The sequence below is a fragment of the Indicator indicator genome, chromosome 5 (assembly GCF_027791375.1).
Source record: "Indicator indicator isolate 239-I01 chromosome 5, UM_Iind_1.1, whole genome shotgun sequence".
Taxonomy (NCBI): Eukaryota; Metazoa; Chordata; class Aves; order Piciformes; family Indicatoridae; genus Indicator; species Indicator indicator.
The window spans coordinates 21,151,216-21,164,006 of record NC_072014.1 but is presented as its reverse complement, the minus strand read 5'-3'; the positions used below and the strand labels follow the sequence as shown (position 1 = coordinate 21,164,006).

Here is a 12,791-nt window from a genome sequence, read left to right as displayed (position 1 = left end):
GCCAATTCTTTACTTCAATGCCTAATTCTCATACATCGTTTTATTAAATTAAATTTTGTTTTCATCCAAATAAACAAGACTGAGTGCATTCACTTCAGTATAGAAAAATCTGGTTTATGCCATGTCACAGAACCATGCACTCAAGAAATATATCAAATTATTTTGGCACAGCCATTTATGAATACATTTACACTGATTTTATCTCACTTTCCAATTACCTCCATGTTCTGAACACTTTGACTCAACATTTATACATTAAAATCCCAGGCATGCAATATACAAGACATGGACTACTTCTTAATTTTTTTCAATACAATACTAGTAGCAATATTTGCTTTGCTTCAACTGTACTGCACCACTCCAACACACTGCGGTTTCCTAGGCCAGTTCCTTGAGAGTATAGCAGTGCAGACTTTACTGTCAGCAGTAGTGAAACTGGAAGAATAATAGCACATACTGATCATACTGTCTATGCCAAGAAGTTCCTAAAATTTCTTTCTATTATCTCCAGCTTCAGGTCTCACTGGTAGTAGGAAGGATAGGCTACTAGACTAATAGAAATAGGAAATTTCATTCAAATTCTTTGAGCAAAATAGGTCTATATTTAGTAAAAAAGAAATTAATTTTAGTCAAACTACACAATTTTTCTACTACAAGCATGTTGTATCATGAAGACTTCCAGATATGGAGACCATTTATGTATGTGAAGTGGCATTTCCCAGCTTGGTTAGAAACCAAAGAAAGCTAATACATGTTATCAAAACTATTTTTGCTCCCCTTTTGATGATTTCTTCTCTTAGGTTAAATTTCCATCATTACTCCCCAAAAATCACAGAAAGGGAAGAATGAAATTAAATTTTAAATATAACTGAAAACCAAACAACCAGGCATTATAATTGGGAATCACTTTCTCTTCTTATCTACTGAAAAAACAAAACTCAACAAACCACAAAGGTATGTTGGTTGAGAAGAGCTGCTATAATTCTTCAATTCTTAAAAAGTATACAGAATTTTATCATAGCTGCAAGTGCTACACACAGTGCACAATCCTTACAGGTAATTACCAGGTCAATTCACATTTTACTCGTCCACCCCTTCTAGTGACGTATGTGGGGGCAGAAAATACGTAATTTATCATCCAAGCCAAACACATAAAAAACCAAAATTTTTAAGGCTAACAGTCAAAACTTTGTGTGTTTTAAGTTGATTGAATACATGCAGTAATTATCAAATTAATTTACATTTTAGTTTACCTTGGCTGCTTTCACTCTGAGTGTCAGCTTTTCTTTTTCTTCCTCTGGAAGGTTCTGACTGTTTCTTCTCTGGAGTCTAAAAATAACAAAAAGACTATGACCCAACAGCAGTTCTATTTATTTATATTACTGTTATATTATTGTGAAAAAAAAAAATTTAAATCCTCATTCATAAAACATGATTCCACAGTCGAGCAGGGATGTAATTTCAGATCGTGGTTAAAGCAGATAACAGGATCCTTGGTCAATCAGATAAATACAAGCTAGAAAAGATATTTAAGAAAGTGAGAAATAATTCTGACAATTTCCCAAAAGGTGATTCTACATATTAACTGTAAAGCAATTATGCATTTACATCTATTCTGGGTTTATGAACACCCAGTTTTATTTCACTTACAGCTACATTTTACCAAGATCTTCACACTATCGTGGGTGGTTTAAAGCTTAATAGTTGGTGATATAAGTTAATTCTTGAGAATTGTTTTTAACACATTGCCACAGTATGAACACAAATGTCTAGTCCTTCAGTAAGAAATCAATAGTATTATGTGTTTTTGGAAGTACAGAAGTCATCTCCAAACAAATACAGCTTTCTAGAATCTGCTTAGGATCTAAAAAAGAAAAAAAAAAGTGAGAGCAATTGCTCAAAATGCAGACATCTATACACTTGGAAAGTGTAGCTGCCCCCTTCCCCCCTTATAGTTGTATCTCAGGAAAGTAAAACATCAATGGCAAGTGAAAAAATATGCAGATCTGCAAAAATTTTTTTCAGAAGTATTATATATAGTTGCCTAGAAACTACAATCAGCATGTATAACACAGATAATAAGAAAGGGCTGTGATCAGAAGCATCTCTAAACTATATTTGCTCTTCTTTGATCTGAGGATTCAAACTAGTTAAGTTTCCCCAGTGTAAGTTAAATTCTACAAGCTGCTTTGGTTCAAGAAAAAAATCCTGCAGCTCTGTCTGTGCGTATTCAGCCTCTAAGCAGCCTCATACCAAGAAGTGGGCAAAGCATAGAAGCCAATACATAAAAAATATTTTACCATCAAGAAATCAAAGTTTCCTAATATCCTGAACTAAATTTGAGATCAGTGATAAAATGTTGGTTTTTGTTTTTTTTTTTTTAAATGATGCTATCATTTTTTCATTTCATTGTATTTGTTACTTGCGGTCCAAGCATTCCTTCGCAACAACAGAAAACGATACCAACATTCAAACTTGACTCATCATGAAAAGCATTTCAAGCATGTTTAAGTTTCGAAATCTTCACATGGATCTTAAAAAAAGATAGAAGTTTCCTACAAATATACAAATATCCTAAAATATTTATTTGGCAAAGAACTACTTTATATTACCTGTGATACGCAGAAAATGATCAGTCTATAAAGAACAGTCAGGGTGAGAGAGGTCTTCATTACCTATACCATGTATTTTTTAAAGCTTTAGCTCTGTGGATAGCTTCATAAAACACCTTTGGAAGTCTTGCAGTTGTAACTGTTGTGTTACCAGGCCACAAAGGAAGTTGAAATTACACACATTTTATTTTAAATTACCAATTTCCTACCAAAATCTGCATTTTTATGGTACTATTAACAAAACACAACACTGATTCCTGGAAACAAAGATATCTTAAGACTGTAATTTTCTCAATGCGGAAAGCATAGCTTAGAAATATTACTTTAATAATTCGCAATTACTGCCAGATAAATAGGTAGCATTAAGCTATCTTCCCACAAAACTAAACTGAAACTATTTAACCAAGCATTTTCATGTTATTCTTATTTTCTGGCTTTCAATTCTGTAGTTATTCTAAAGCAGTTAGTTTTACCTACCATATGACATGAAGCAAAAAAATTGTTTAGAACTTAATTATCAGTTCAGATTTCCTCCATCAAAATTAGTTTCCAGCTGCAGTGACTGATGCCTTGTATTTAAACACCAGACATTTAAAGAGGTTTATAGTTTTAAAGCTGAAACTCTACTAATTAATAAATGCCTTTTTCTGTAAGTTCTTCAGATTTCTTTCAGTGTTTAATTTAACTTTCCAAACTAAAAAGTACTAGCACACTAATGAGGTTATTAATGAGGTTACCCAACAAGGTCATGTTCACCCTTTCTAAGTACAAAATTCACACATTAATGTACAGTGTACATCAATCACCAAAAAAGGTTCTCCAAAATCTTTTCTAATGAATGGAATCACATGAATTGCCAGAAAAAAAAAAAAAAGGGTGGGGGGGTGAGGGGGTGCTAGGGTTTATCCTCCTGATAAATTAAGACTGATTCCAGTCACTTCAGAGGGGTTTACATTACAGCCGAGATTCACAATAAAATCCCACTTACTTCATAAGCAAGACAAAATAGTTTTGAAGTTATCCAAAGTGAAAACTGTAAAGCTATAAAGTTACCCACAGTTTGGAATATTAGCAGAGCCTTATGGTCTTGATCCTGGTTTACCCCTCATGCTTCTCCTGGGTCTCCTCTTCACACTCACGAGTTTTAAATCTTGGGTTTTCACATCCTCTTTTATAAAATAAACATTTCTAAGTACTCGAGTAGTCAATCTCCTTTGAAAAATTACTTATCTGGGTGTTTTAATGTCTTTTACGTACAGTTAAATGCTTTCTACCCATTACTAAGAGCATTACTCAGGACGTTATTTTTGTAGAGGGGAAAAAAAAGTGTAATAAACCCAAAGTCTTCATTTTCTGTCTCCAAGTGCAAAAATTTCCAGTATGCTTAGAAGTTATGATTAAGTTGTTAATAATTTTCCTATGCATGTGTTAACAGTTTTCTACCATTGTCTTCTTCTAAATCCTACTCTCAACCCAAAGCTTTACAACTACAGCAAACAAACACAGCCGTGCTGTTTTCCTCTGCCACACACTATAAATTCCAATTAGCTCAAACCTTTAGTTACTTCTGAAATTACATTTATAATGAGAGCTCTGTATTATTTGGAACTGCAGCAACTAAACAGTTACAAGCAAGCAGAACAAAACACTGAAACAGCTAATCGAAACGGACAAATCAAGCCACAGTCAAAGCTGTTATCTTTTAAATAATTCATTATCTACAGAGAACAGAAAATTCTAGTTATAATTTAAACAATATATTTGTAACCAAAATAAGGGGGAGCAATTTACTTTAATGAGAGTAGTGGGGAAGGCCAAAATACTAGAAGATTAATAGAAGCACTTGTTCACAACCTCAGGTAGCCAGTTTAGGGCTTTTTTTAACTACAAGTAGCTAATACACACTCAAATTAAGACCTATGCACAACTGCAATGAAACATTTATTAAAAGTAATGTGTACATTTACAAAGAAACTGGAATACAGGTCTAGATATCAAGACCAAACATCCAGCAAATGGTTTTCACTCATAATGCTGAACTGTATCCACAATAAAGCCTGGTTTCGAGTTATTTTGCTGATCCAAATTTACCTCTTTGAAGTGTCTCTATTAACACTATTATTCAGGTAAGCATCCTCTCTTCATACATCCATCAGAGGTGAAAAAAAAAAAAAAAAAAAAAAGACAGACTACAGTTCTACTAGCTGTACTTTCTCCAATCCCTCACGGGGAAAAAAGACAAAACAAAACAAAACAAAAACACACCACAAACTAAAAAAAAAACACAACCCAAACCACCATCAACAACACCACAACTCACACCATTAAGTGCAAAAGACTTTCTATTAATGTGCCACATAGTGATGAAAGTGCAGAATGACATTAATGTATCATATCAATTTGATCAGAAACTGACATTCCTGATAGAAATTAATTTCAATTATTCTGAGATTTGAATTTCTGCTTTTTTTTCCCCGTCACAAAAACTACTGTTATACAACAGTTCTCTCTCAACATGAAATGATGGCTCTGCTTCCCATACAAGTCTTTGTATTTCTATGCTACTATGCACAAGAGGAATTCCCTATTATTGTGAAACCTCCATTGTCACACCATTAAAGAAAAAAACAAACACAACAAAAAACCACCATACAAGTCCCACAATCTGTTTGCAATATGAAGAACTTAAGCATACTTATAGAATGTAAGTAACCAGATGCTATTTAAAGAACAAAGTTCTAAAGAAATTATTAACTTATTTGGTATTACAATTTAAGTGAATACAAGTGACAACTTCTGAAAATGGGTTAAGAAATCATATTTCATTATTCACTGTCATTAATACTCATTTTTTTAGAAAATAGAAAAAACCTGGAGCACTGCAGGGATGTTTTGGGAAAAAAAGTGTATTTCTATTCTAGATTCTAAATTTTGGAATACTCAAATATATAAATAATGCCTACCCAGAAGAATGGATCGAAGTTAAAACACTGCAGAAACTGGAAATATGGGCCAAACTTTCAAACTTACATGCCTTGAAAAAACCTTGCCTCCATATCTCATGTATACAAATAGAAAATAACATTTTTCGTAAGCAGAGTTCTTACACCTATAGACAAGAGTTCTGCGATCACTCAACTACTCACAGATTGCAATAACTCACTGTAACCTTAAGGCTACTACCACTCACTTCCATTCCCATACCTACATCCAAACTGTCTCTGCAACAGTGCCCAGAGTATTTCTAGGAAAAGCCATAAAGAAAAAGAATAGGCAGACAGATATTCTGGTAAGTAAATAGTACAATTGTAATGAAAATTCAGCTGAGAAAGGCAAGGGGACAGAAGAAAGCACAGCAATGTTTTTCAAAGAGCAAAACATGAAATCACACAGAGAGAACATTTATTTATAAAGTATCAGCCTTGAGAACCAACTGAATTCACTCACTAGTCAACCCAGTATAAAAGCAAACATCAGACAGTAGGGATACCGTAGTGACCAAGTGAACAAACAATTAGGTCCCAAAATAAAGCTTTAATGTGAAAATAACATCAAAAGCACATTCCAAATAATTCTCCCTCTGACATGACACAAACTCAGGTCTAGACTGGGCTAGAAATCACTCTTGCTTACAATTGGTGTAACCTTTTCAATGCAGTCTTTGCTGCACACAGCCAAAACCATCCAAGGAACTCACGGAGCCCAAACCAAATTATAAGAGCTGCAATAGTGTTAACTATATCGATGCTGGTTACAAAGAGGAAAATCTTCTACCCTGGGGAAGTTTGCACTCTGCACGTTAAAGCCTAGTAAGAGTATGAATCCTTTTGATGAGGATGATGATGATGAAGTGGTATTAGATAAGAAAATACACAATGACAACTCTTATCTTCTACAAATGCAGATGACAGCTACTCTCTGACCCTGGAGCAAATTCCTATTTTAAAGAAAATATAGAATCATAGAATCAGTCAGGGTTGGAAGGGACCACAAGGATCATCTAGTTCCAAGCCCCCCTGCCACAGGCAGGGACATCTCACACTAGATCAGGCTGGCCAGAGCCTCATCCAGCCTGACCTTAAACACCTCCAGGGATGGGGCCTCAACCACCTCCCTGGACAACCCATTCCAGGCTCTCACCACTCTCATGGGGAAGAACTTCTTCCTCACGTCCAGTCTGAATCTCCCCACTTGCAGCTTTATGCCATTCCCCCTAGTCCTGTCACAACCTGCTATCCTAAAAAGTCCCTCCCCAGCTCTCTTGTAGGCCCCCTTCAGATACTGGAAGGCCACAAGAAGGTCATCTCAGAGCCTTCTTTTCTCCAGACTGAACAGCCCCAACTGTTGCTCCAGCCCTCTGATCATCCTGGTGGCCCTTCTCTGGACACATTCCAGCATGTCCATATCCCTCTTGTAATAGGGGCTCCAGAACAACTACGTTCTATTTTCAGAGGTGCAGCTGAAGACTAGTCAAAGTTTATCTGTGCTGATGAAAACCTTATTGCTTATAAGAAAAAAAAAAGATAGCAAACTACATTTTTTGCAAGTTAAAAAAAATAATTTTCAGCTCCAAAAATGTATGTATCCTCCCAGCACGACTACACAGATAAAAGATGCAGAAGCAGCTAGTTTCATGAGCAAAAATTCAAAGAAACTTTCATGATGTCTCCTCCTCCAAGAGATGGTATCTTTTAGTAACATATATTTTTCTCATCTACCTGTGTATTTTGTATTTTACTTTACAAGTCTTTACATAAAATAAGGCAAAGTGGAATACCAAATTTTAACTTGTTAGCATTAAAGTTTTGAGGCAATAATCAATCTGCCCAATATACTTACCTCTGATTCTTTATCACTTAAAGATCCCAAGCTTCCGAAACTGTGATTTGAACTTTCGTTATTTGTTGAGGCCTACCAAGACAAATAAAATACCAAACATTACATACACATTTAAAGAACAGCTAATCCACTATTATCATTCACAGTTATAACAAGTAATAGTAATAAAACTTCATGCTTGCAAGGAAAAACTGATTAACTACAGAACACATGTGACTTTCAAGGGGGACAAGGTTGAAGATGGATGTTTTGACAGGGCAGAGTAAATTCTTTATTTCACCTGCTTTTAAGACAAGTAAAACCCTAGAATATTCAAAACCATTTCAGTCTTACTTGGGAATAGCAAAGCATCCAATATTTTGAACCCAAATGATTTCACGGAATTAATTATTTTTTTAAATTAAAATTACAAAGCAAATATTGCTCAATGTGATGGAGACTACTAAAAATTTTCTTATTTTCAAAGGAAAAGAGGGTTTTGTTTTCCCCACAACAGACACCAGGCTATTGCAGAGATTATTTTTCTAATCCATTCAATGACAGAAGATGACAACTTATTGACAATATTATTTTACATTCTTGAACAAACTACTTCAACCAAAGTAACAAATTTTGACTAGAAAGGAGAAAAAGGAGGGGGGGAAAGAAGATAAACTGTGAAATAGTACCAAGTTACAATGTTTATTTAGAATTTTTCTAAGGTTGATTTATTCAGAGATCTTTTGAACACAGAAAGGCAACAAGAGCATTTTATTGAAAAAGTCTGTTCCATGTTCATGTAACAAAAAATGTCAACATTAGTTGAGCTTCTTTTTACTAAAAGCAAAAAAAAAAAAAATCTTATGCTGTTGGACTATTCACTTCCATATATGAAAGCAGAACAAATACATTTAAGTGAAACAACAACCAATTCCAAGACAAACATTCTGCTTTCTTCAAAGCATTAAATTCCAGCACTGCATCATTTTGTAGGACAATACTGACCTGTGACATCATCTGAGTAAGTAGATAGTCTTTGAATTACATTTCTAGAGAAATGTTAAATAAACCCACAGAACTTCCATGTGTGTTCCCTTGCAATGTGTCAGTGCCCGGTCATCTGAGTCAGTTAAAAAATTATCTCAGTAACCTATATTCAAATTTACACCCTTTCTTCTCCCCAGCAATTACCAAACTCGTCAGCAAAAGTGCAGTAAGGGTAGACTTTCAAAAATAGTCCAAACAAGTAAGCGTCCACTTCATTCTGATTACTGGAAGACTAATGACCTAGAATGTTTTGGAAAAGTAACACTAAATGCAGCTGCAATGTTTGTATTCTTTTGTTAGTTTAGGAAAATGAGAACTTCGTACACATGGATTTGGGTAAGTACACAAAGAAGAATTATTTTTTGGTTTTGCTTTCAAAGTGAAAGCAGAGCAACCAGGAACATGTTTATGTATCACATTTTCCCAGGTACCTTCGTACATCAGATCAAAAAGTGTTTACCAGTTTTTAAAAATAAAAACCAGACAACCTTCTTTCCGTATCTCCCACCAAAACTAAAGGCTACATTAATTGAAAAAAACAACCCAACCCAAACAACACAACACCAAAAGAACCCTCCAACAACCAGCATATTCCAAACTCAGCCCAGATCATGTCATGTAATCTGCTTGGATACACTGAATGGTCAAAAAGAAAAGAAATACCAACTGAACTGATAAACTCCCATTTTACTGACGGTGGGATAAATCACAGGACTAGGTATTGGTATTTCACTCTACCTTCCTACCCAAACAAAAAGTAGGCAGGAAAAAGAAGAGATACTACACTGTATACTGGAGATCATTTATGGAATATTACGAGTGAAAGGCAAAAAGAACAGTGTCTTGGGTAAAGACCTGCACAGTAGTAATATATTCTGCAAACAGTTATCAAAGCATTTGACAGTATAAAAAAAAAAACCAACAAAAAAACAAACAAAACAAAACAAAACACCACTTTATCCAGCTATCCGTTTGGAAAGCAACAAATACAATTATCTGTTCAAAAAGATCTTGGAATGTGTCAGAGACAAGAAATTTATGTTTTACATGGTAGACTGAAAAAGGAAATTAATTGTGGGATTTTTTGGTGGGGTTCAGGATGATTTTTTTTTGGTGTTTTTGTTTGCTTGCTTTTTCCCCTGGCTAATTTGGATGAACAAACAAAGAACCTGAAAGTGGAACATAATTTAGATAAAACTGAAATGAGACAACAAAACACACTTGAACAGATTTATGGACATGGTAAGCAGCAACTCATAAGGGATCAAAGTTTAAAGAAAAGGAACCCCTAGAAACTTGATAATTACTTTTAAAGATAATGTATTACACACAGAGCAGTAGACAGATTAAGGAGGAAAGACTGACAAGAAGGCAAGGGACCAACACAGCTGTATCAAAAACTAATAAAATCGTTTATAAATACACTAGAAGTTAAATCAAGATAAAAGGTGGTACAGATATGATCATGAAAAAGGACAAATAGTCATGTGAATTACAAGCTATTACCTTAACAATTATAATGAGCTAGTAAATTAGATGAGGAAGTAGTACTCAAAGAGGATACCCAAGAAAGAAACAAACAAAGACAGGCCTGAATTACTGGGTTTGTCTCTAATTTTAATTGTAAGATATGGCAAGCATACATTTTTGCAGTGATAATTAGAAGTAATTAAAGAAAAAGAGAAACCTACAGTGCATCAACCACACTGTGTCAGTCCAACCTGATTCCTCCCCCTGAGCATTTAAGTCACTTCTTGATTAAGATGGTAGTAACAGAAGTGATATGTCAGCTTTCTTTGTGACAATTACCTTCTTGTCACTCTCTAAAACAAATTAAGAAGATATGATTCAAGATTACTATGCACTGAAGTCTTTACAACTTGTGAATAGTGATCAATGTATCACACACCTCCAGAAATTTCATCGACATCTGCTATCAAATATTATTTTGTTCTGTAATCTAGACAGGTAATTAAAATGTGTAATAGGAAGTGAAAAAAATACTAACTAAGCTTGTGTGAAATACTTAAAATACGAGAACACTGCAAACACTTCAGAAGTAAAATTCAAACGTACTTTTGTCATGAGGGAAATATGCCCAAAAATTAGTATTATCTCTTTTTAACATCAGATTATTAAATACTGCACTTGGTAAAGAACATTGAAATGCACAAATACAAAATGGATACCTCTGGCTAAGCAATAGTATAGCAGAAATCTGTCTTGAAGTTGAAGCCAGTAACTTGAAAGGAATTTGTAATAAAGACAAATTTATATGTAGCATATAAAAGGTAATTAAGCCTTGCTACTTAATGTTCCTAACCTTTTTCCTCAAGCTGTTGCATCATGATTCAGATACAAATGGACAGACTGCAGAAAATCCACACTGGAAAATTGAAAGAATTTGGCTTTGTTAATCTAGATATATTACTCTTCAAACAAGTTGATCGTAAAGACAGAATCACACCAGACTGCATCTTTTCCAAGCCAAACTAAGTAGTTGGCTGCCTGCAGAAGAAAACACGCCACTTAAATACTGAGAAAAACTTCCCTCTGATCACATGTATACTAAACTACAGAGTCTGTATAAACCAATTCTTTGGTGTTTTTAAGAGTAATTCAATGTCCATGCCATAGATAGGTTCAGGATAAACAATCCTATCTCAAAGCAAAATAACAGAATAACAAGGATTTTCCTGAAAGCCTCTTCCATTCCAGTACTTAATTAATCACGTGATTAATACACAAGTGAGACAGTGTGAAGTAAATTAGTATTTCAGAGATGGTAGGTAGTGTATATGGATGACTGCTCTTAGAACTCACTTTAGCTCCAACACTGCAACTTCCAGTACTCCCAGTGCTGCCACTTACTACTCCCGTAAATCTTGCTTCTAACAATTCTTGTCTTCTTGGGTCCAGGCTATGAAGTTCATCCATTGCTCCTAAAAAAAAGATTAATAAATTCATTACATTTGAAGTGGAATATTTTAAAAACAAGCCAAACATACCACTGGTCTATGCAAAGGAAGGATTTATATCCTTAGCTTCACAATGATTCACTGTTACCTAATAACAACTGCACTCAGTGAATTCCAGAAAAAAAGTTCTGTGTATTGGAATAGCGTTGTCAATTTTGGTGAAAACTAGAACCTGCTAAAGGCATGTAAGAGACATGAAGTCTTTAGTGTGTGATACACCAACTAGGCAACTATTTTTAGATTAAAAGCTGACAGGAGCAAAATACTTTCTAGCATAAAACCTCCCAATTCTGCAATGCCCTTGTTTTCCATATTTTTTAAATTGTAGAGGCTATCGACATATCGACGTCCAAGACAAACAAGTAAGAATCATAGGAAGAAAAGGAAAATCAGAAGGAAGACCACGATCCTAAACACATGCAAAGGAATGAAGGCTTATATGGAGCTTAGAAGGCCGGAGAAGCAAGGAGTGGGACCAGCACTATGAAAGAAAAGGATGCCACACAGAGGAACTTGGACAGTCTTGAGAATGGGCCCAAGGCAACCTCATGAAGTTCAACAAGGCCAAGGACAAGGTCCTATACCTGGGTCAGGGCAATCACAAGCACAAATACAGGCTATGTAAGGAGTGGCTTGAGAGTAGTCTCAAGGAGCTGACAGAAAACTCAACATGAACTGGCAACCTGAACTCGTAGCTCAGAAGGCAAACCATATCCTGGGCTGCATCAAAAGAATTGCAACCAGCATGACGAGGGATGTGATTCTCCTCCTCTGCTTAGACTCCACCTGAACTACTGCATCCAGTTTTGGTGCCGACAGCATAAGATGGACGTTGAACTGCTGGAGTGGGTCTAGAGAAGGACCAAGAAAATGATCAGAGGGGGCTGGAGAACCTCCCCTACAGGGACAGACTGAGAGAGTTGGGGTTGTTCAGCCTGGAGAAGAGAAGGCTCCAGGGAGACCTTATAGCAGCCTTCCAGTACCCTGAAAGGGGCCTACAAGAAGGCTGGGAAGGGACTTTTCACAAGGGCTTACTGTGATAGGAGGGAGGTTAGATTTAGACGTAGAAGCCTGAGGAGGGTAGATTTAGACTGGATATTAGGAAGACATTCTTTACAGTAAGAGTGCCTCACAGATACTGGAACCGGTTACCCAGGGAGGTGGTAGATTCCCCGTCTGGAGGTGTTCAAGGCCAGGTTTCATAAGGCTTTGAGCAATCTGGTCTAGTGAAGGGCACCTTTGCCAATGCCGGGCTGTTTGGAACTAGATGATCTTCAAGCTCCCTTGCAGCACAAACCATTCTATGCATCTACAAGCAAGAGTAACAGAGACTCTT

At 35.7% G+C, this 12,791-nt stretch overlaps 1 protein-coding gene across 1 annotated transcript in view; it reads right to left on the bottom strand.

Moving 5' to 3' along the window:
• Positions 1-12,791, bottom strand: part of TLK1 (tousled like kinase 1) — a 66,929-nt gene that overhangs the window by 30,709 nt on the left and 23,429 nt on the right. Inside the window, exons 2-4 of the mRNA XM_054381457.1 lie at positions 11,301-11,419; positions 7,452-7,523; positions 1,254-1,329 (exon numbers count right to left, since the gene is read on the bottom strand). Of these exons, the coding sequence (XP_054237432.1) occupies positions 1,254-1,329; positions 7,452-7,523; positions 11,301-11,419 (267 nt within the window). The remainder of the gene's footprint in view (positions 1-1,253; positions 1,330-7,451; positions 7,524-11,300; positions 11,420-12,791) is intronic.